This window comes from Palaemon carinicauda, chromosome 7 (assembly GCF_036898095.1).
Source record: "Palaemon carinicauda isolate YSFRI2023 chromosome 7, ASM3689809v2, whole genome shotgun sequence".
Lineage (NCBI taxonomy): Eukaryota > Metazoa > Arthropoda > Malacostraca > Decapoda > Palaemonidae > Palaemon > Palaemon carinicauda.
In genome coordinates, this window is record NC_090731.1 from 158,374,158 (window position 1) to 158,399,205 (window position 25,048).

Below are 25,048 nucleotides of genomic sequence, written 5' to 3' on the forward strand. Positions count from 1 at the left end.
AGAGTGTGCTTACATCACTTGTGAAAAATTAATCTTTATTCTCTCACTGGGTGCCAAATTGAACTGAATCTCGTCAAGTCTGCCCTTTGTTCTTGTCTTGGATGCTGCTATAGCTTAAAACTGAAGTAATCAACTCTGCTTCACCTACTCGTTTCGCTTACTTATGTTATAAACTGTATGTAGAATTGTCGTTGCCATCTATCAAGCATTTTTACTATTTTCTTTGCCTTTTATTCATTTATTGCTGCAAATTTATCTTGGATCCTCAAATGATTTTCAATGAGTATGAAATTATAACATACCGGATTGCTTGTTATAGAAAATTCTAAAAATGATAATCTATCTTAATTCTTTGTTAGCCTTTTCATGACCTGCATTTCCCTGCATCAAACAAGCATTTACTTTGATTCTTGGTTCTGTTTATATTATTGATTGCAGAGAAAGTACCCTCATAAACCTTTGTTTGGCCTCTTGTTTTGAAAAAAGTACCATAGACATCATTCATTCCAAACTGCTGCTTTTTCTCATTACTTTTATTATTACTATTATTACTAGCTAGGTCACAACCCTCATTGGGAAAGTAGGATGGTATAAGCCTCCAACAGGGAAAAAGCCCAGTTAGGAAAGGAAATAGAGCGAATAATGTGCCTGAACGTACCCTCAAGCAAGATAACTAACTCAATACAGTGGAAGACCATGGTACAGAGGCTATGGCACTACCAAAGAATAGAGAACAATGGTTTGATTTTGGAGTGTCCTCAGAAAGCTGCAGTAGTTAACCCCTAAAGTGAAGAATTTTTTGGTTATCTTAGTATTGTTGGTTGTATGAGGATAGGGGAGAATGTAAAGAATAGGCCAGACTATTTGGTGTATGTGTAGACAAAGGAAAAATAACCTGTAACTAAAGAGGGGTCCAATGTAGTACTATATGGCCAGTCAAAGGACTCTATAACACTTTTGATATGGTAGTATCTCAAGAGTTGGCTGGTGCTTTGGCCAACCTACTACCTTTGATTGTTACCTCCTGCTGAAAAATATTTTTTTGGTTGCTGATGAGAAAATCTTCAACTTGTGCAAATTCTATTTCCTTTGCTTTTCTTAAGACATCTAATTTATCCTCCTTGCTAAAATTATTACCACATGGTATTTATTTCTTAGCTTATTCTTCTTTTGTCAATTCCCATGCAGTGTTGCTGCATTTGTATTAATCCCTCTAGGGTATTGCTTATACACTATAATTACTTGTTCTTTTTTCTAAAGTTTTGAAAATCCAAGTTATAATTTTTATGATCTTTTCGATTCATCGAGGGCTATGCTGGTAAATTTTCTTTGGGGTGACATTTTGCTCATAATTTAGAGTATCCATATGTTATGCTGCTCTAAAGAAAGGTGATATCAGTTATGTCAGATTATCTTGATGTTACTCTTGTGCGGATGATAATATTCCAAACTACTGGGGTCTTATTGTTTCTAAAACTTTGAATCCAAATGTTTGTTTACCATCATGGCTTGAGCCCAGCCTGATGTACTTTAGGGTCGTTCTTATTATATTGATGATTGGTCATCCTTTTTGTAGGACAATTTAGTCGGACTTGTCAGTTTCTATTGGTAACTCAGGCTGTCCAGACTTTGAAGCATTGTTTGATTAAATTGCTTTTCCATCAGAATGGATTGTAGGAGTTAGCCATCAAGTCTGTTTTCTATTCTGAAAGAAATTGTGCTTCTTAGAAAGTAAAATAGTTTTATTGACTGATTTTGGCAAGTTAGAAACTCCAAGGGTTAATACTCTATCTGGTTTTATTCTTCCTATGCTGTATGCTCTACATAACTTTTTTTATAACCACTGAATCTGTAGGAGTTAAGTGCTGTCAGCACTCCCGTGTTATGCTGCATATGCAGATGATGCTACTCTTTTTGCATCAATTCCAACTCCTGGATATAGACTTATGGTTGCCGAATCTTTCAATACAGATCTAGCTGAAACTAGTGCATGGTACAAATTATGGGGCTTTAAATTAAACACTAAGAAAATTCAAAAAGTATGATTGTAAGTAGGTCAAGGACATTGGCTCCTCAGCATCTAGGTCTGCATTTACAATGTCTTTAACTACAGTACAGTGATGCCTCAGGATACGAAATTAATCCGTTCAGGATGCGGTTTCGTATCCTGAGTCGCGTTTTACATGTAAATAGCCTAATCCGTTCCAAGCCTTATAAAAAATCACCTTTTCTTTCATAAACACGCTAAACTGTAGTAATAAACATGCAATGCAGCCATTTCTATCATTCAATAATTAACACAACCGTTAAAAACAGCCTAATCCATTCCAGAAACCACTATGAGATTATTCAATAATGTAGTTATAGCCAAGTTATCCCCCCCCAAGCCCAAAGAAAACGGTCCGTTTTCTTTACTACTGTATAAAAGTTACGGTACTGTATGTACGTAAAGCATTTAGATCAGTGAAGGTGTATTGTTACCTGTACGTACACCTAAATTAATGATTGATACCTGTACTCTCTGAAAAAAAGGTTACAGTTAATTAGTGTAACAAAAAAGTTGAAACTTACCTTTTGATTGAGACGATGTCCGATAGCGAAGTCGCGGCAGAGGAGGATGGCATAAGGCAGAAAACGTAACAAGTGACAGACTACGTACAGTAATTTACACACTTAACACATTAACACTTAAACTTTACGAAATAAAAAAAATGGCAGAAATAATTAACACTTAACATTACGTATAGAAAACTATAAAATGAAAGAAAAAATTACTTTAACACTTAACGGTAACATAAAACTTAAAATTGAATTTTTTTTTTTTTTGCTTTTTTATAACTTTACGTTTTTCTTATTTTCTAAATCTCTTCTACTTCTTCATCACTTTCTTTTTTCTGTTTCTTTTCTTTACTTTCACCTTCTACTTCTTCATCACTTTCTTTTTTCTGTTTCTTTTTTTACTTTCACCTTCGTCTTGGCCTACTAATACCGCTGGCCTCTTTAATAAGAAACTATCCATTGAAGCTTGTTTCTGCCTACTTTTCAACAGATTTCTAAAATGCGTTAGGCAAACGTCATTGCAGTGTTCAAGCGCACGGTTGGTATAAACTTTTTCTGGATGTTCCTTTTCGACGTAGTCTGCCAGTCAACTCGTCGAACGTTTTAACAAAGGCTTCGGCGGCATTCGTGTCCGAGCCGTCTGCCTCCCCATGCCGTACCACTGAATGGATGCCAGTCCTTCTCTTGAACTTCTCGAACCACCCACGAGAAGCCTTGAACTCTGGGGGTTCCTGCTGGGATGTTCCTTCTCCTGCTCCTTCTTCGGCCTGAGCACGCACGAGATCACCGAAAATGGCGGAGGCCTTCTGGCAAATTGTAGTCTCAGTGATGGTGTCTCCTGAGATCTCTTTGCCCTTGATCCACACAAGAAGTAGCCTCTCCATCTCGTCATGCACGTGCGTTCTCTTGTTGGAGAAAATAGTGACGCCCTTAGAAGGTGTTGCTGCTTTGATGGCCGCCTTCTGCTTCAGGATGGTGCCTATCGTAGACGGATTCCGGCCATACTCCTTGGCGATCGCACTTGAACGCATGCCAGACTCGTACTTTTTAACGATTTCAAGTTTCGTCTCCATCGAGAGCATCGTCTTCTTCTTCTTTCCTTCGGCAACATTCTTGGGACCCATGGCTACAGTAATACGTAATATAATACACTACGTAACGTTATATACAGTCTATGTATAGTAAACACTAATACAGTACAGAGCACAGTAACGAATGTTTATTAACGATAACACGTGGTGTACGAATGTACTGTATATTAACACTAAGTCAAACAAGCGAAAGCACACAATGTCTGTTAACGATACTGCGGTCGGAACGAAAAGAGAGAGAGAGATAAACGCCCGTGTGTAGGCAAGCTGGGATAGTTGCCGACCAATAGGAAAGCAGGATCTTATGGCGTCAGCTAGCGTCTGAGTAGGGAGATAACCAATGGGTGAGCGGGAGGCTGTGAGTCTACCCAAGTTCAAAGTCAGGCGGCGCGCGCTTTTTAAAATTACTCTCGGCGAAGAGTTGGGATCTCGTAAGGTTTTCGTATCCTGCTATTTTATCCGTATCCTGGGGCATAAAAATCTTCGAATCACTTTTCGCATCCTGAATTTTTCGTAAGCAGAAACTTTCGTATCCAGAGGTATCACTGTATGTACAATTCATTCGAAATTTTAGGTGTCATTCTTAATTGCAAATTTTCTTTAGAGAAGCTCATTCAGTCTGTTTCTTCATCAATTGCTCAAAAATTTGGCTGATTGAGAAAGCCTTTAAAGATTTTTAGCGCTCTGTCTATCCTGAAGAAATTTAGTTCTTTCGTTCTACCTGACTGATTTTCCTTTGCTGACTCTCACTTAATTTGTTGGATAGAAATTTGCCGTCTATTAAATTCCTTGTTCCTGTTCTTGATATTATTCTGGCACTGTCGTTCAATTATAACGATTTTTCTTAATTCAGATCATCCATTGCATTCAGAACCTCCCAGATTGTACCATGTTGTACATGGTATTAAGTATGCTGTTAAGTCTATCAGTCAGGCTTTCATCATAAGGCACAATCTACATGTTAGTCTAGAAGTTTTATTCCAGCTGTGACCAGATTGTGGAATGATCTTCCTAATTTGGTGTTGGAATCTGTGGAACTTCAAAAATTAAAACTTTTTTTAAATTCTTTTCTGTTGAACAGGTTGACATAAGTCTTGTTTTATGGTTTATATATGCCTGATCTATTTTAATGGTGAAGTATTTAAAAGTTTTTATTCATAACTTATTATTTACATACATACTGTACATATACCAAGGCACTTCCCCCAATTTTGGGGGGTATCTAGTTTATTTGTTAATTCCTTCCCTGGGGTGCTTTCCCTGTTGGGGTCCTTGTGATTGTAGCATTCTGTTTATTACAATCATGGTTGTGGCTTGGCTAGTAATGATGATAATGATAGTACTATAGTCCATTCTTTTAAGCGAGGCAGATTTGCACCGACTCGCAGGGGTGCCCTTTTAGCTCGTAAAAGTTTCCTGATCGCTGATTGGTTAGACAAGATAATTCTAACCAATCATATAGCAGGAAACTTTCCCGAGCTAAAAGGACACTGCTGCGAGTCAGTGCAAATGCGCCTCATTAAAATAATTGAGTATAGGTATGCAGTTAGTTCCAAGTCATACCTTTTCCATTACAGTATAAGGCAAAATATTACACAGTATTCTAGAAGTTCTATTTCAGCTGTGATCAGATTGTGGAATGATCTTCGTAATTTGGTGGTGGAATTGTTGCAACTCAAGTTCAGACTTTATGTCAATTCTATTTTGTTGAGAGATTGACATAAGTATCATTCTATAGTTTATATATGATTGATCTATTTTGATGTTACTGATCTTAAAATCGTTTATATATTTTTTATTCCTCACTGGACTATTTTCCCTGTTGGAGCCCCTAGGCTTGTAGCATTCTACTTTTCCAACCAATATTGTAGCTAGTAATAATGATAATACTTGAGGGTCTTTGCAGCATTTCTTCGACCCCTAGATGCACTTACTTGGTATCCTAGTTTACTACTGTTTCTGCTTTCTTCCATCTTGCTTTTACTTTTATTTTTTACTTCATGTGTGATTGCAGTATTTTCCCTGGGTGCTGAATGCCCTCACAGGCCCAGTACCATGTGATGGAGATGACTTCTTAGAGTTGTTTCCTTTAACTCAAGATGAGAATAGCCATGCTACGATGATGATAAAAATGTTTTGACTAAATTTCTTTGTCAAGGCTGTGCAATATCCCGACCTACTAATATTACCTTCCTAACTTTCCAAAAGTATGATTACCGCATAACTTTTATACACAGTCCTGCTCGTAAAGAAATGAGATCACACTGGAAAATAATTAGCTTTTCGTAAATAGTACGAAGAGAGTTCGGAAACACAAGCCATTGTTTAGCAATCTAACCCTGTTTCCCAAAGGTCCCTTATAAAACCTGGAATTATCGTAGAACTGTTCAAGCTATAAAGTAAATAGCGTTTTACCAAATTAACAGGAAATGTTCTTTAGCTTGCCAAGACAGAAGTTACTATTGTAAAAAATTACCTTCAAAGTCATTGGAGTAGTCCCTTTGCTTGATTTATAAGTTAGATCTCAACCTTTATGGGTGTTTTTGCATGATTGAGATGTTTTGGTTATTAGAACATAAAAATAGCTTGAATTTTTTCATTTATTCCAAGGTAAGTTTTAAGATGTCCTTGTCATACAATATTGCCATACAGTTTTGCATGATTAAAATGAAGTTTTGGTTATTAGAACAAAAAAACAGCTTGAATTTTTTCAGTTTAGGTCAGTTTTAAGATGTCCTTGTCATACAATATTGCCATACACTGTCTTGATTTGTAATTGTGCAAGTAATATTCAGTTTTTGTCTCGAATTGAATTTGGTCCATCAGTTCTTAAGTTGACTAGTATTTTGTAATTACTTATTTTTAATTAATTTTTTTTCACAGATATGATAACATGCATGAACCTGATTGCTGGTTTGAAGCCGTCCAAGTGTGGGAAATTAAATGTGCGGACCTTTCAATATCACCTCATCACAAAGCTGCCGCTGGCGTTGTAAGTGTTATGATTATTCACACTTCTTAGGAATTATGAATATTGCACAGTAGTTGTAAATGTTCCTGTTTTACTTTGGATAAATCTAGACTGAATGTGGGTTGTTTATTAGTTTAAAGTTTTTTTTTTATGTTTTTAACCCTTTTACTCCCTAGCTATTTGGAACTTTCAAACCCTTAACCCCCAGGCGTTTTTTTTTTTTTTTTCATGCACATTTTGCAATATATTTTTTTTTAATTACTCTAACAACCTTAGTTTTCGTCATAGAGAGGTCAGGTTGGTCTCATTCTTTTGGAAAATTCCTGAAGTTTCTCATAAAGTTATCAAAAATATGCAAAAAAAATCTAAATAGCAGTTGTTTGCAAGGACGTACCGGTACGTCCATGCCGGTAAAGGGATGAGTTTTGTGAAACGTACCAGTGCGTCCGTTGGGGGTAAAAGGGTTGATTTATATTTGAAATGAGTGACAGGTTTAAACAAAAACCTCCTTTTTTTAATTTCATTAATAACTTGCAGGTTGATCCAGAAAAAGGAATTTCCTTGAGGTTCCCAAGGTTTTTGCGTATCAGAGAGGACAAAACACCGGAGACTGCTACAAGTTCAAGTCAAGTAAGTTATAATATAAAATTCTGTATGATTAAAAGTTTTGTTAAACTTAATCTATAGCAATGATGTACTCTATCTGCATTATACAGTGGAATCCCATAGGTCAAAGGCATTTAAGGTATGCTGGCCTTCCAACAAATATTGGTCAGCGATAAGTCTAGACCAAAATCCCCATTTGATTTTATAACCATTTTTGAATGGGGATACCTTAATGTGGTTAAAGGGTTTGTGTATTGCCATGATCAGCAAAGCTGTACTAGTCATGGCTACCCATACAATAGTCCATTTCTTTTAACGAGGCAGATTTGCGCCGACTCGCAACGGTGCCCTTTTAGCTTGGAAAAGTTTCCTGATCGCTGATTGGTTAGAATTATCTTGTCCAACCAATCAGCGATCAGGAAACTTTTCCGAGCTAAAAGGGCACTGCTGCGAGTCGGTGCAAATATGCCTCGCTAAAAGAAATAGACTATAGGGTGGTTTGCTGTGAGCAGTCAAACTAAAGTCTGATATCACCAATCTGAAGTGACCAGCATGGTGATGAAAACTGGTCAAACCCTGGACAAATAAAATCATGTCTGAGGCCTTTCTCCTGTAGTGGACTAGAAACAGCTGCATTTGTTACGGTATGTAGACACTCCCAAGCTAATCATAACTATGGTGAAGAGACGAAATTCTCTGGTAACTGAATGAACAAATGTGTGCGTGTTTGGTTAGTATTATTAAAAAGGGAAGTTGTTAGGCTACGCTATGCAAGTTGAATATTTTACTCCAAGGAATTGTAACATTTTTATGGAAATAGAAAGGGTCATCAGATTATAATACAAATCCTCTTAAGATGTATATTCAGCTTGAAGCTAACCAGTTTTAAGAGTTCCAAATGTGAAAGGAAATTAACGTTTAGCTATGGAATACATACATACATATACCAAGGCACTTCCCCCAATTTTGGGGGGTAGCCGACATCAACAAATGAAACAAAAACAAAAAAGGGGACCTCTACTCTCTACGTTCCTCCCAGCCTTACAAGGGACTCAACCGAGTTCAGCTGGTACTGCTAGGGTGCCACAGCCCTGGAATATGGAATATGCAGATATAATTAGAGTACTTGGTTAAACACTTTTATCTTGTTGAGTAAAGTTGCAAAAAATGTCTGCGTTTAGCCTTCCCTGTCAATTCCAAATCTTTAAAACTAATGGATATCGATATTGATTTTAGTCGAAGCTTTTTATTATTTGAACGAATAGCACATGCAATTCGGGTAGATAGTCTACAGTATTGAAATAATCTTAGTTAATTGTTTATTATTTATTTTATCAATTTATATTGCTTTTGATTTCTGTGTGTTTTTATTAGAGTACTGTAAACATATAGAAATGCTGTATAATGATTGATTATTGTGGTCTGGAACTAATTAATCCTATTTAAATTAATGTTGAAGGAAAAAAAAATTTGTGATCAAACAAATGGGTGTTCTAATGGTCTTTTAACGAATGAAGTTTGATCTTCGAGGTGCCACTGTACTGTATTAGGATGTAAGTGCTTATAGGTTCCTGAATGTATGTAGTCATCTTCAGATATATTTGTTTCATAAAGTTATTCATTTTTTAAATTCTTGGTTAATGGCTTATACAGTATAAACAAGACTACTAGTCAGTATTGTGAATGGTTCCCAGAACAGTTAAATTTTTTGATGTTTAACGAATTTAGGTTATTTCAGATGATGTAAGTTTTTATTTATTTTCATCTCATGATTTTAATCAAGGTTCTATGATATCCTCCCATTTTAAGTTTTTTCCCCAGGATATGATTGATTGGGACATTGACTGCAGGCTTTTTTTAACCATCCAATCATTGTTCTTTATGAAGTCATTTAAGAAATTCCAAACTAGCGACCATCTTGAATTGTCAGATTAGTTAGGAGTAGAGGTGTAAATTGATTACTTATGATGGTGGTAGGAAGCATCACGGCTTCATTTTTGTCTCATTAACACTGAAAAATAATTACTAGGAGTAAGAAATGGTTCATGTGATTCTTATTTACAAAACAAGATCACTGTTGGACTTGTTTGTTTTCAACACTAGAGGATGAAATGCCATAAAAACTCGTTATTTCTTGCAAAATAAAATGCAAAAAGGTATGAAATACCAACAAGAGCTGTGTTATTCATCATTCCAAATAAAGAGGTATGGACTGTATACATACATATACCAAAGGCACTTCCCCCAATTTTGGGGGGTAGCCGACATCAACAATGAAACAAAACAAAAAAGGGGACTTCTACTCTCCCCCCAGCTCCATCTCTTTGATAATGTCTCTCAGGGTTTTTATATACAGGAGAGGGGGTTCCCAGCCCCCTCGTCCCGTCCCTTTTAGTCGCCTCTTACGACACGTAGGGATAACGTTGGCGCTATTCTAATTGTTTTTATGCCCCCGCGGCCACAGGGGGCAACACAACTAAAATGCATTTCTTATAAACTTGAGATAGCTTAGCCCCCTCTTTATAATACCTAACTCGAAGTTACTGTTATGGTATTTTATTGGTATTGTATGTCTTATTTTGAGTAGTATGCTACTAGTATCATGTAAAACTACATTTATATTAAATTCATCTGAAGTGTTGGAAAGTTTACTATACAGTATTTAATTTCTATATGCCTATTATTCCTGTCATAAAATGATGAGCCAGAATTACTTCATGTGAAACACTCAAGGTTAAAGGAATAAGAATATTTCTAAATGTATTGAAAACTACACATGAGATTAAAGGATAGTTATTTTGAAAGTAGCTGAAATTGAATTATGATACTGTATTCTAAGAATTTTTAGTCATTTTGGTTTGGATGCTTTTATTTTTTTCTTTCAGCTTCCTGTTTTTTTTTATATGGATGTTTGTCTTTCAGATTGCTGACCTATACAACAGTCAAGCTCAGATTCAGAATAAAAATGCATCTAATAAGGAAGAAGACTTCTATTGAAATTCCTAGTTAAGTTTATTACTATAAAAGTTCTTAGTTAAGTTTATTTTCTTAAACAAAACTTTAATCGAAGCTGTTTATGTTAGGAGCGGTGAAGCTATTACTTTTTAGAAGAGGAAGGCTCGAGTGTTGAACTGAGTGAATGATGCGCATTCTGATCAACTGTAATGTTCTTTTTTGTAAAAAATTTTATGGTCAATTTTTTTTATAGTTAAGTTTTTTATATGTACATGATGTCGTGAGATAGGTGTCACAAGGATTAGTTCAACACAGATTTATCTTGATATCTACTTGAAGATTGTATTTAATAGTATATTTAACTTACTTTTTTGTAGATAAATTTTGTATAGATTACTTAGTTTTTAAATTTTTATATGCAAAAAATGCAATATAGTTTAAGGTTCTTCTAATCCAGATTGCAATTTATTTTATTGGAATTACTTACTGGTCTCTGTATTTCATAAATATTTTTTATTAAAATGTATTTATGTTTACTGGTTTTACAAAAAGGGTTTCAGCACTAAATTAATTTTTTATCATCTAAGAGTTGTGATGATAACTACTTATGAATATTTTCTGGGGTTGAAATAATGATATTGATTGCACTTAATAGTGTGCTCTCTTTTAGTTTAATGGTAATGTGCTACCCTCGCATTCACGTGAACAGGAGGCAAAGTCCCACTTGGCCCATGAGTTTAAGATGTTTACTAAGGAGGTTACTGCTTTGAGTACCATGGTGGGGAGTTGAGCTTTTCCTGCTTGCGTTGTGGTGAGCATCTTCTGATGAAATTGGAACTGATACTTTTAAGGAACTTAACAATTTTTGCCTCCAGGGACAAAAAGATTTAAGGGTCTAGTTGGTGAAATAAAGAGGTTTGGTGGAAGAGGATGCCTTTGATAGAAGGCATTGTGGAGGGTACATCAGGCAGCCAACCCCTTAATATAGGGATATTGATGGGGAAAGAAGTGTTCAATGTGTCAGTCTAAATTTCTTGTCCTCGTTCTCAGTAGTTATGATACCCTCCATTTTATATATTGTATTTAATTAATTCAATTGCTGTTTTTGATGTATGGGGTCTTGTCAGTTCAAACCTATAACTTGAGTCGTTTCTAAGAAACTTTAACTTGTGAGGTGTAACCAACAGAAGTCATATGTGTGTAACTCAGAAATTTTCAGATGGATAGACAATTCCAATGTTTTTAAGTGGTTTCCTATATATGTTTTTTTTTTTTTTTTTTCCCATATAACCTTTAATCCTTTTCTTGACATCTACAGTAATACCAATTATTCTTCCAAAATAAAATAAGATTGCTATAGTTTATTTTAAAACTTAATCTCATCGTAATTAAACATAATCTAATTATGTGCTGTATCCTCTACCACTTGAAACCAATTTACAAAAAAAAAAATTACTTTTTAAAAGAATTTTGAAAGCAAAGTACAGTAGTTTTATTCTAGCGATCCATTTTGAATTTTCTATTGTAATTAGTGTAAATATAAGAAGGATTTCCATCTTTTAACTCTTGATTATATAGAGACAAGTGTCTAAAAGCAGACATTGTAATATACAATCTACAAGTTTGATTACTCCCCCACTAATCTTGAAGGGTTAGGAATTAATTCATTTGACAAATGTATTAATACATTTGTCAAACGAATTAATTCCTGTGAGTTTTATTTTTGTTCTTATAGACTCCCGTTACTTTTTTCTTCTACAGATAGTAATGCATAATTAGATATTAGTATCTTCACTGATCTGGTTTTATTTTAAAAGTTCAGAAGTCCAGAAAGATTAATTTAAAATCTATATATCATACGTGTAGTAAAATCTTTAGTTCTCTTCATTGTGAGTGTGTGCGAAATTGTGGCCAGAAAGTAGTTCACAGACAAACTGGGACAAAAACATAACCTCCTCCCAACTTTGTTGGCGGAGGTACCTTCTACAGCATCTCATTAATCGGAAGGCTTTATAGGAGAATTGCATTGTGGCCGGCATTGTTTTATGAATACTCTGAATGCTTGCTTATTATATTGTGAATGTGTGCGATATTAAATTGTTTGTATATGATGACATAGAAGTGTGCATATGGAGAAAGTTGTGTCTTGAAGTTGTTATTGAGTAGAGTAAAAAAATTGCAGAAATCTACACTTTTGAAAGTTATGATACAACATTTGTATGTATTTATTTCCTCAAAGCTTTGCTAAGTTTTAGCAGCCAGAGGGGTGGTAAATATTTTATATCCTCATAACAGGTTTTTCCACAATTCATCAAAGGAAACAATCTATATACAGAAGATTATTATACTATATAATGTATTTTTAGGTCCTAAAATATCTTTGGATTGTTAGTTTCAATTTTGAATCTTTTTATAAATAAATGTGAAATTATTTTGTGTGTATTTGAGAACTATTTTATTTTATTCAAAATGTTTCATGGTGGAAGCCATACTAGCCGTACGGAGCATCTCTGTGAAGAATTTTAGTAGGGTCATAGCCTTGGTTTTGAGCGGCTTTTCTGCCAGGAGGCAACTGGAGATTTTGCCTCTTCTTTGGTTTGCTGTGATAGTCGATCCAGTGCTGAAGAACAATTTACGACCTCTATTGGGTGTGAAGAAGGATGGCTCAGAAAGGGTTTCAAGTTAGTCAAGCTCAGTAACCCAGTTAGTTCAAAAGATTTCTCAGGTCATAGTCGATGCCAATTGCTTGACCAGGTGGTCCCTCCCCCAGTTACCATGATTATCCATACAGACGCGTCCAGGTCGGACTGGGGTGGTCATTCAAAGGCGTCCTCTATTCAGCACTGGTCCCCTCTGTTTGCAACTTTTTCACGTAAATGTGTTGGAACTGATGATGGTCCTCCTGACGTTGAAGAGAAATGGTCCACAAAGGAAACAGCATGCAAGATCTTTATAGACAACCGGGTGGTGGTCTCATAATTCCAGCTTTCAGGTTCACTCAATGTAGTAGAGGCTGCCCTATCCAGGCAAACAGTCCTGCATATGGAAGGGACACTAGACCAGACCTCTTTTAAGGAGGGGAGGGTTTGGAGCTCAAACTAAACCTGTTCGCTGTGAAGGAAAACCACAAACTTCCACTATTTTGTATTCCCATTTGTAAACTCTCAAGCAATGGCAAGAAATTCTCTGAATTAGATTAGAATGAATGGTCGTTAATGTACCTGTTCCTCCAAAGCATTTGATTTTTTACATACATACATACATATACCAAGGCACTTCCCCCAATTTTGGGGGGTAGCCGACATGAACAAATGAAACAAAACAAAAAAGGGGACCTCTACTCTACGTTCCTCCCAGCCTAACAAGGGACTCAACCGAGTTCAGCTGGTACTGTTAGGGTGCCACAGCCCACCTTCCCCCGTTATCCACCACAGATGAAGTTTCATTTTGTAGGCTTATGAAAATCTTTCAAGGCTTTTTAGGGACAGCTGTGCTAATAGAACCACATTGGCCCAACAGCCCGTGGTATCCACTGCTTCAGCCAATAATACTTACGCTTTGGTCTGCAAAGCTGTATCAGAAAGTAGAAACAGATTACCTTTGCTTTCTTCCTGACCCAGAACCTTCATGCTTTGGTTTTCTCCTATATTTTGAGAAAGTTTTCTCAGCCCACATTTTGACCGATGAGCTCTAATAGGTTTTCATCCGCAAGACAATACCATTCGGTGTGAAAGTTGTAGATGACGTTTCTACAGAGTTGGTCAACTCCAGACTTTCTGGTCCACCTATTTGAAGAGAGAAAACTCCGGCCATCAAATATTCCAGTTATATAAATCTAGTTTTTCAATATCAAACTTACCCGATGATCATATAGCTGCATCCCTGCTGCCCGACAGAAAAAATCTACGGGCGGAATACGCCAGCGATCGCTATACAGGTGGGGGTGTACATCAACAGCGCCATCTGTCAAGTAGGTACTCAAGTACTTGATGTCAACAAAGAATCAATTTTCCCTCTGTCGTGCCACAGGCAAGACCTACTAAATACGCCGTCCCTAACTGGATTTGTTTTCACAACGATTTGGTGAAGTACACTATTCCAGTTTTGAGCTTTCGCTATGCAGGGGTTTTATCTTCATTTCAAAACTTGAACTCGTTTTGGATAGATTTAATTATGGTGACGAAGAGAGTATGGACTCTCTTTCCCTTTTAAATGGCCGACCCTTCCCTTAGACGGAAGTGTTGGTGACGAAGAGAGTATGGACTCTCTTTCACTTTTAATGGCCGACCCTTCCCTTAGACGGAAGTGTGTTTAGGTTTTTGGTAATTTTGCTTAACAAGTTATAGATCTATTTTTATATCTCTCCGCCTTTATAGGCCTCTTCGATTAACTTTCCATTTATTATAAACTTATAAAAATTAATTTTTATGTTTGTTTATATGCGACCTTTCCTAATAGTAGGCGGTCCTTTCTTGGAACCGAAGTTAATTAATATTGAGCCCGTCATATCGTATTTACCTTTTAAGAATTTAATACTTTTTTTTAATGTTTTATGAAAGAATTTCTTTGATAGTCTCGTACTGTTTTCAAAGATGAACTAACGTTTAGTTTAGTCTCCGCAGTTGTTGACGTTCAGAACGTTCAACTTGCGCTCTATCGTTACGATAGAGAGAGAGTATTTCACGGTTTCACGTTGCAGTAAGAGTAAACCGATTCTAGCGTTTCGTTCATTCTTTCTTAGCTTAAATGGTTTAAATTCTAAATAAAGGAACTTTTTATTTGGGAAACCTTTCAGTTTTTTCCTTTAGCAAATAATATGTTTTAACGATATATAATTGGGCTCTTCTCTCAGGTTCTAAGTCAAGAGAGAGATAGAGACGGAGGGAGAGAGAGGAGAATAAACGTTTCGTTCAAGCGGGTAACGTTGTTCTCTTTTTTTACTCTTCTCCCTAGTCGCTGTAGGGGAAGAAGGTAAAACGTTTCTAGAGTTTTATTCTTGTTCCCAGGCTTTATGCGGTGAGAGATTTTAAACGTAGTTTATTTGATCTAGTGTTTAGTCTCTTTTCCAGCCACTGAATTCTTTATCTTTAATTATGTTTTTCTGTGCATTGTAAACTGTTTTCGCAATTACTGTACTACCTTTTAATGAAGGATAGGATTGCGTGTTTCAGGTAGAAATCAGTTAAAGTTTCGATTTCAGTGAAATAAGTGCAAACAGAAAATCAAAAGTGATAAAGTGATATGTGCAAAGTGTTACAGTGTTGCGTTCGAGGGTTCGTCTGTTCGTGCCAGTTGTTCACCTAGTCCGGGACCTCTTACAAGCTCCCAAGCCCAGGGGAGAAGTAATGTCGAACGACTTATGGGTTCCACAGGCCTTGATCGACGAACAGACGTTTCCCTCCGTGGTTTCGGGTGTATCTACACACGTTGCCGACGTGATCGCCCCACCCACACAAAGACGAGAGAGCCCATTTATTCCTCGTCTGCGGAAGAGGTTTCTCGTAGAAACCATGGACCAGATCTTGCAGCTTTTTAAGTGCAAGTCGGTCCCTTCCGCGCAAGTCCAACGGCCTAGGTGTAGCCACTGGGTCAGTTCGGACTCGCTGCAGTCATCCGACGACTGCACACCTCCCAAGAGAGGCAAGGTGGTACCGCAACAGGCAGTAACTCCGTCTGTTGCCGCACCAACTGTTTTAGACCCTCAGTCACAACGGACAGTAGCTCCGTTTGTTGCCGTCTTTTGTAGACCCTAGTGGTCTTTACTGCAGTCTATGCAGACTCAGTTAGCTGCGGTTATGCAGGAGTTTCGTGCGGAGAAGGTTTACACTGCTCTCGTTAGCCTACAACCTGCCACGGTTGTGCGCCCAGCTCACGCTGAGGCTGCCTGCTCCCACACTCCGGCTGCGGAGAGCTCCACCTCCGATGCGCGATCGACCCTGCCAGACGCATGTTAACGTTAGCCGACGTGCGGCTCCCTCCGTTAACATGCGTGAGCTACCGCATCAGCAGTGGGAAGGTGGAGTCAAGCTGCCGTGTTTTGACGCGATGCGTTAGTTTCCGCAACCCACGGCAGTCCCCACCACGCACCACCACTCCGCTTTGGTTGTTGCCTGCTCCCACACTCCGACTGCGGAGAAGGTTGACGATGCACCCGTTGGCCTACAGCTTGTCACGGTTGTGCGCCCAGCATGGCTGCCTGCTCCCACACTCTTGTTGTGAGAGCTCCTCCACCCATGCGCAGTCAACCCTGCCAGACGCATGCTGACTCCCACAGACACACGGAGCACTCCGTTGCCGTGCGTGAGCTACCACAAGCTGCCGTGTTTTGACATGGTGTGTCAGCCTCCGCAACCCACTGTGGTTACCGCCACTCGCCCGCAGCAGACTAGTCAGTCAGGAGTTGAGGCTTCCCCACACAGCTTTGGTTGTTGCCAGCTCTCAGACTGTCAAGCAGTTACATGACGTTGCCTTCTGGTCTGCTACTATGCACCAGTGCTGTATGTCCTCACGCACCTGTTGTGGTTGACAGTTCAGTTTTTGACAGTTCACAGACTGTCAAGCAGTTACATAACGTTGCCTTCTGGTCTGCTGCTTATGCACCAGTGAAACCCTCACTGAGATAACCTAGCTTTTCTCGGACATGGTTCCTGTAGATGGAAAGTGCTGTTCTCCCTCCTTCTGATATTCCCTTGAGGACTCTGTCATTTGGAGAGGAGCCTTAAGCTGCTTAGCCTCCTATGGACTTTAATTAAAGCATAACATGCTTCCAGGGATGGTAAATGGTTCCGCTTCAGTCGCTAATCCCGTCTGTTGCCACACCTGCTCCCATAGACCCTAATGGGCTTTGTTGCAAGACATGCAGTCCAAGCTTAGTCCTTGTTAGAGGATTTTTTACGGAGAAGAACCTTCTAGCCAACAACCTTCCTACCGGTTGGTTGTACGCCCTGTTGACGCTGAGGTATCCTACTCACGTCCGCCAGTTGAGATGGTTCCTCCACCGGTGCGACCCAGTGTGGGTTGCCAGTCGCACGTTGACGTTAAGCGACTCTCGGAGGTGGTTGTGGACGTTCAGTGTGTCACTAGGAAGACGTTCAACAACCAGCAGAGGTGACTGGTTGTGACACAGTGCGGCAACCTCAGCAACCCGGTAGGGGGTTGTCTGCACAACCCAGACAGTCTAGACAGTTTCGGGTTGTAGCTGTACTTCCTCGCGTTCCCATGGTTGACAGTTCACAGACTGTGCAGCAGTACCATGATCTTGTGTCCGGCTCCGTCACGCATCCACCAGTGCGACCGGATTCAGCGAGTCAGACGTTGCCCACTCCGTTGCCGTTTCCTCATCAGTTTCGGATGAGGAACCCTCTGATGGGGACATGGCTGAACAAGACGATCAACCCCCAGCCCTGCTATCCATCCAGAAGATGCTGAAGAAGGAACACGGCCCTGTCAGGCTGTGGATGAGTCTGGTTAGGACACTGTCATCCGTGGTTCAATTGGTGTCACTTGGAAGACTACACCTCCGTCCTCTTCGGTATCATCTAGCTCTTCACTGGAAAAGGACGACGCTAGAAGCGGTCTCGATCCCGGTTTCCGGAAAGATAAGTGACTTGATGAAAGGACTTTATCAACCTTTGAAAGGGTCTTCCCCTGACTGTTCAGACTCCCAACCACGTTCTCTTCTCAGACGCATCGGACGTAGGCTGGGGTGCGACCTTAGGCGGTAGGGAATGCTCGGGATTATGGAACTCGAGTCAAAGGACAATGCATTTCAACTGCAAGAAGCTTCTGGCAGTACGTCTGACCTGGAAAAGCTTCAGGTCTCTCCTTCAAGGCAAAGTGGTGGAGGTGAACACGGTCAACTCCCTGCTTTGATGTACATCTCCTAGCAAGGAGGGACCTACTCTCTGACATGGTACGAGTTCGCAAGTGACCTCCTCTCCTGTTCAACAGGTCTAGACTTTTCACTAGTAACGAGTTTCATCCAAGGCAACTTGAATGTCTTAGCAGATTATCTCAGTAGGAAGGGACAATAATTCGAACATATTGGACCCTCCACAAGGATGTATACAAGAGACTTTGGGTCACCTGGGGCCAGCCAACCATAGATCTCTTCGCAACCTCGATGTCCAAGAGGCTCTCAATACTTTGCTCACCTATCCCGGACCCAGCAGTAGTTCTTATAGATGCCTTTCTACTAGATTGATCTCATCTAGATCTATATGCATTCCCTCCGTTCTAGATTGTCAACAAGGTACTGCAGAAGTTCGCCTCTCACGAAGGGACAAAGTTGACGCTAGTTGCTTCCCTCTGGCCCGCGAGAGAATAACTTACCGAGGTACTTCGATGGCTAGTAGACGTTCCCAGAACACTTCCCCTAAGGGTGGACCTGCTACGTCTGCCACGCGTAAAGAAGGTACTCCAAGGCCTCCACGCTCTTCGTCTGACTGCCTTCAGAATATCGAAAGACTCTCGAGAACTAGAGGTTTTTCGAAGAAGGCAACCAGAGCGATTGCTAGAGCAAGGAGAACATCCACCCTTAGAGTCTACCAATCGAAGTGGGAAATCTTCCGAAACTGGTGCAAGTCAGTATCCGTATCCTCGACCAGTACCTCTGTAACTCAAATAGCTGACTTCCTCTTATATCTGAGGAAAGAGCGATCTCTTTCAGCTCCCACTATCAAGGGTTACAGAAGCATGTTGGCATCAGTCTTCCGTCACAGAGGCTTAGATCTTTCCAACAATAAAGATCTACAGGACCTCCTTAAGTCTTTTGAGACCACGAAGGAGCGTCGTTTGGTTACACCTGGTTGGAATTTAGACGTGGTTCTAAGATTCCTTATGTCAGACAGGTTCGAACCACTTCAATCAGCCTCCCTGAAAGATCTCACCTTTAAGACTCTTTTCCTGATATGCTTAACCACAGCTAAAAGAGTCAGTGAGATTCATGCCTTCAGCAAGAACATCGGATTCTCATCCGAAACGGCTACATGTTCTACATCTTGGTTTTCTAGCCAAACACGAGCTGCCTTCTCGGCCTTGACCAATATCGTTCGATATTCCAAACTTATCGTATGGTTGGAAATGAACTAGAAAGAGTATTATGTCCTGTAAGAGCTCTTAAGTTCTATTTTAAAACCTTTACGAGGCCCGTCTGAAGCTTTATGGTGTTCAGTTAAGAATCCATCTTTGCCTATGTCAGAGAATTCTTTATCATATTTTATCAGACTGTTAATACGAGAAGCTCATTCCCTTCTGAATGAGGAAGACCAAGCTTGGCTGAAGGTAAGGACACACGAAGTTAGAGCTGTCACAACTTCCGTGGCCTTTAAACAAAATAGATCTCTGCAAAATATATTCGACGCAACCTATTGGAAAAGCAAATCAGTGTTCGCGTCTTTTATCTTAAGAATGTCCAGTCTCTTTACGAGAACTGCTACACTCTGGGACCATTCGTAGCAACGAGTGCAGTAGTGGTGGGGGCTCCACCACTACAATTCCCTAATTCCAGAACCTTTTTAATCTTTCTCTTGAAATATTTTTGGGTTGTCCGGAAGGCTAAGAAGCCTTTCGCATCCTACTTGATTTGGCGGGTGGTCAAAATCATTTCTTGAGAAGCGCCTAGATTAGAGGTTTTGATGAGTACCTTTAGTATGGGTTGCAACCCTTCATACTTCAGCTCCTAGGAGTCGCTCAGCATCCTATGAGGATCGCGAGGCTCAGTAAGGAAGACGTACTTAAAAAGGCAGAGTAATTGTTCAAGTCGTCTTCCTTACCAGGTACTTATTTATTTTATGCTTGTTATTTTGAATAACTGCTAAAATGAAATACGGAATACTTAGCTCATAATGTCAACTTGTAATGCTGGTCTCTACCCACCCCCCTGGGTGTGAATCAGCTATATGATCATCGGGTAAGTTTGATATTGAAAAATGTTATTTTCCTTAGTAAAATAAATTTTTGAATATACTTACCCGATGATCATAAATTAAAGGACCCACCCTTCCTCCCCAATAGAGAACCAGTGGGACAGAGGAGAAAATTGGTTCTTTGTTGACATCGAGTACTTGAGTACCTACTTGACAGATGGCGCTGTTGATGTACACCCCCACCTGTATAGCGATCGTTGGCGTATTCCGCCCGTAGATTTTTTCTGTCGGGCAGCAGGGATGCAGCTATATGATCATCGGGTAAGTATATTCAAAAATTTATTTTACTAAGGAAAATAACATTTTAACAGAGCCTCACGCATTCCTTTGATGTGGAGCTCGGCTTACATGTTACATATGATCAGTCTTTAGACCATCCCTAACCACTCCTGTGATTTCTTGCTCTCTGGACAGGGTTCTTAAGAGTTTTGTTTGGGTTGTATAACTCCACCATTTCTCTTGAGAACAGTTACAAAAAGCTACATTTTCAGAGCTTTAGATTTGAGAGTTAGCCAGTGGACTAGCGATCTTTTGGAGTGACCAGGAATTCATTACTATATCTAAGGTCCTGATTCAAGGTTTTCTTTTTGTAACCAAACAAAATCCTCTTCAGAGACGGAATCCACTTTATATCTCTGCTCTTGAGTTAGCAGATAGCATCCTCTGTCCAGGTTCGACTTTAAAATTATACAGTATTTACAGAGATCCATCTCCAGAAGGAAGCCTGATATTAAAAACACCCAAACCAGCAAGCCCTTTTGAACAGAGGCTATCTATATATTGATGGGCTCCTTTTTTTTCTTTTAGAAACTGATCTTGTCTCCATCCCTAAAAACCATTATGTGAGTAAAATTACTTCTACAGTAGTGTTCTTTGCTAATAGGCAATTTCCGGACATTCAGAGTTTTATGAGTTGGTCTTGGCATATTGTGTTCATTAATAGACAACAGGGTGGTGGTCTCATAATTCCAGCTTTCAGGTTCACTCAATGTAGTAGAGGCTGCCCTATCCAGGCAAACAGTCCTGCATACGGAAGGGACACTGGACCAGACCTCTTTAAACCTGTTTGCTGTGAAAGAAAACCACAAACTTCCACTATTTTGTATCTCCATTTGTAAACTCTCAAGCAATGGCAAGAGATGCTCTGAAACAAATCCAAGCGGTACAACATGCATGCGTAGTACAGTACTTGGCGCACTTGGGACCCCTGCAACGGAGGAAGGGCCAAGTTACTCGTGAGGTAAGAGTCAGAATTGTTAGTTTCTCTTTTTACGCTTGGGAACATGCGCACAAGTTTTGAACTTGGTGGTAGATTGTTGTCCTGGATTGGGCAAGTCTACTTATACTATGATACAAAGTCCTTGAAGTCCACAGCACTTTAACACCAAAAAAGAAATTTTGATGAAGGAAAAACTTGTTTTTGGGGAGGTGCTGGATGGTTTCCAAAACCCTCCCTCCCTCCCTAGCCACGAGCAGGAGAGTGGAGCGTTGATATATACCTTCGACCTTGAGTGATGGTTGTTGGGTTTGTTGTGACGTATGTACAATGGCGATGGTTCCTTTCTGGGACACCGTATGTGACAGTACTCATAGCAAACTTCTTTCAGCTACTGAGGTGCTGCAGAAAGTTCAAAAGAACTTCAGTATTTCTTTGGGAAAATCCTTGGAGATTACACAACATCTCGCCATAAATAAGTTTTTCCTGCATCAAAACTCCTTTATTACAAACAAGCATTTTCAACAACAAAAATTTTGAATTTGGCCTTGCTGGTATAAATCAAAGTTTAAAAACTTCAGATTAGAGCATAAATGTTATTACTGTACATCCTTGGTATTTAATATTAGATAATTACTATCTTGTGACGCAGTTCCGGTAGGCCCTGCTGCTTCCTCCGATGCCTTAGATGACCGCGGAGGTAGCAGCAGTAGTGGATTCAGCATTATGAAGCTTCATCTGTGGTGGATAACGGGGGAGGGTGGGCTGTGGCACCCTAGCAGTACCAGCTGAACTCTGTTGAGTCCCTTCTCAGGCTGGGAGGAACGTAGAGAGTAGAGGTCCCCTTTTTTGTTTTTGTTTCTGTTGTTGATGTCGGCTACCCCCCAAAATTGGGGGAAGTGCCTTGGTATATGTATGCATGTACTATCTAAAGGTGCAGTTACAGTATATCAGTCCGTTGTCAATATCGTATGAGAATAAATTAAGATGATGTACATCTAAAGACATGCATTCCCAATTCTTTTCTGTAAGTTGAGCTTTTTAAAAAGTACAAAATTGTCATTCGCTGCCTTTGGGGTGGGATAGTGTCCTAAAGGCAACTTAAATGGAACACCTTTAGCATTATTTTTAATGTTTCTGTAGGGCTCTTTTGACTCCTAGCTGCACTCAACTTTTAAACCAATACAATATTTGTACCTCTGTTCCTACTTTCTTCCTTCCATAACACACTCAACTTAACTTTACTTATTACTGCAACTGCAAAATTCCCCAAGTTGTACAAGGCTGTTGAAGAGCCTCTCAGTCTCCGCTATTGGGTCTGGGCCAAAATTCATTAATCCCATACAATCTTTTCGCTTCCCTTTTAAAAGATGTTTTCCAGTCCGTTTTTGGAATTTAAAAATTTCAAAAACTTTAAAGATATGCATTTTCCTCAATTATTTGCATCAGAACACTCAAAGTACCTGTAAATACACTAGAAATTTTTTTTATTTTCTTAATTAGGAATATTTACCCACATTTTAATTGCTGATCTGATCCGTCCCTGCCATCTATAGCGTCTCGGAAATGAGAATCGGACAAGATTTAGAATGTTCATTCATGCATTGTTAAGCAAAGTACAGTTTGCTACTCTACTGTAAAATATCAGGCATTAAAATACTGAGGGACTTGTACAGACAGTATTGCCAATGAAACAAAATTGCTATACTTAGTAATAAGTCCCTAAATTTTAATTGATTTTAATTTTCTATTGGTAGCAGTCATACATACATATACCAAGGCACCTCCCCCAATTTTGGGGGGTAGCCGACATCAACAAATGAAACAAAAACAAAAAAGGGGACCTCTACTCTCTACGTTCATCCCAGCCTAACAAGGGACTCAACCGAGTTCAGCTGGTACTGCTAGGGTGCCACAGCCCACCCTCCCCCGTTATCCACCACAGATGAAGCTTCATAATGCTGAATCCCCTACTGCTGCTACCTCTGCGGTCATCTAAGGCATCGGAGGAAGCAGCAGGGCCTACCGGAACTGCGTCACAATCGCTCGCCATTCATTCCTATTTCTAGCACGCTCTCTTGCCTCTCTCACATCTATCCTCCTATCACCCAGAGCTTCCTTCACTCCATCCATCCACCCAAACCTTGGCCTGACTCTTGTACTTCTCCCATCAACTCTTGCATTCATCACCTTCTTTAGCAGACAGCCATTTTCCATTCTCTCAACATGGCCAAACCACCTCAACACAATATCAGGCATTAAAATACTGAGGGACTTGTATAGACAGTATTGCCAATGAAACAAAATGGCTCTACTTAGTAATAAGTCCCTAAATTTTAATTGATTTTAATTTTCTATTGGTAGCAGTCATGAACAAAGTTCTTTCAATATCCACTGCTTGATATATAATACATTAATTTATAGCAAAACTGAAATTAGCGATTAAATAGACAATTACTGGCTAGTTTGGTTTTTCTCTGTATGGTTAATGGGGCTTTGTCATAATTACTTGCATATTGATCAATTAAATTATGTACCCCATTTCGTTGCCCAATTCCATTGATAATTTTGGGAGACTGATTACGAGTTAATACGCATGCTTTTTTTGCAGGGCTCCAATAGGGAAAATAGCCCCGTGAGGAAAGGATACAAGGAAAAATAAATGTTAACAGTAGCAACATTAAAATAGAAATTTCCTATATAAACTAAACACTTTAACAAAATAAGAAGAGAAATAATATAGAATAGTGTGCCTGAGTGTACCCTCAAGCAAGAGAACTGTAACCGAAGACAGTGGAAGACCTTGGTACAGAGGCTATGGGACTATCCAAGACTAGAGAACAAAGGTTTGATTTTGGAGTGTCCCCCAAGGGGAGCTGCTTACCATTTCTAAAGTTTCTCTTCTAACCTTACCAAGAGGAAGTGGCCACTGAACAATTACAGCGCACTAGTCAACCCCTTTGGTGAAGAAGAATTGTTTGGTAATCTCAGTGTTGTCAGGGATGTATAGGACAGGAGAATCTGTAAAGAAGGGGTCAGACTATTCTGTGTATGTGCAGGCAAAGTGAAAATGAACCGTACCCAGAGAGAAGGATCCAATGTAGTACTGTACTGTCTGGCCTGTCAAATGACCCTATAATTCTCTAGCGGTAGTATCTCAACGGGTGGATGGTGCCCTGGTCAACCTACTATGTGTAGTGGAAAGGAAGCATTAAGTAAGTATATTTGAAAATTAGTCCTATATAGAATTTAAAGAATTGTAATGATAGTTTATTTTATAGATCAAAACAATATTTATTTTAACAAATATAGATTCAAATAAGCATTGTGTTATATATAATAAACACTCATATGATACCTATTCTTTGTGTACCTATCTTCATTGTACTTGATAAAATCATTGAAATATTCATGTCTACTGATAATTTTATGTATAGAATATGTCCAATTCTGGATTATAATATCCATTATATAAGAAAGCAGTGAGTGCACCGAAAGTAAACAATAAAGAAATGTGTTATAGAGATATGAGTGTACAGTAAGGACAGGAATGTTGTAATAGAGTAGGAAATGTATAGGCCTAGACCTGTACTCGAGACAATTATGCAATAACGGTGGCAAAATATTGAATTAGTACACGGAAGTATGCAATCAAAATATAAAAGTATACAATGAAATAAAAAAAGGAACAAAGAAACTATTCTGAATCCAATCTCTTTTTATC

General features: G+C 39.1%; 1 protein-coding gene across 1 annotated transcript in view; it reads left to right on the forward strand.

Annotated features, from left to right (window-relative positions):
* The window catches only part of DNAlig1 (DNA ligase 1), a 58,770-nt gene extending 47,428 nt beyond the window's left edge, over positions 1 to 11,342 (forward strand). Inside the window, exons 17-19 of the mRNA XM_068377048.1 lie at positions 6,534 to 6,642; positions 7,159 to 7,251; positions 10,150 to 11,342. Of these exons, the coding sequence (XP_068233149.1) occupies positions 6,534 to 6,642; positions 7,159 to 7,251; positions 10,150 to 10,224 (277 nt within the window). The 3' untranslated portion in view covers positions 10,225 to 11,342. The remainder of the gene's footprint in view (positions 1 to 6,533; positions 6,643 to 7,158; positions 7,252 to 10,149) is intronic.
* The last annotated feature ends 13,706 nt before the right edge of the window (positions 11,343 to 25,048 follow it).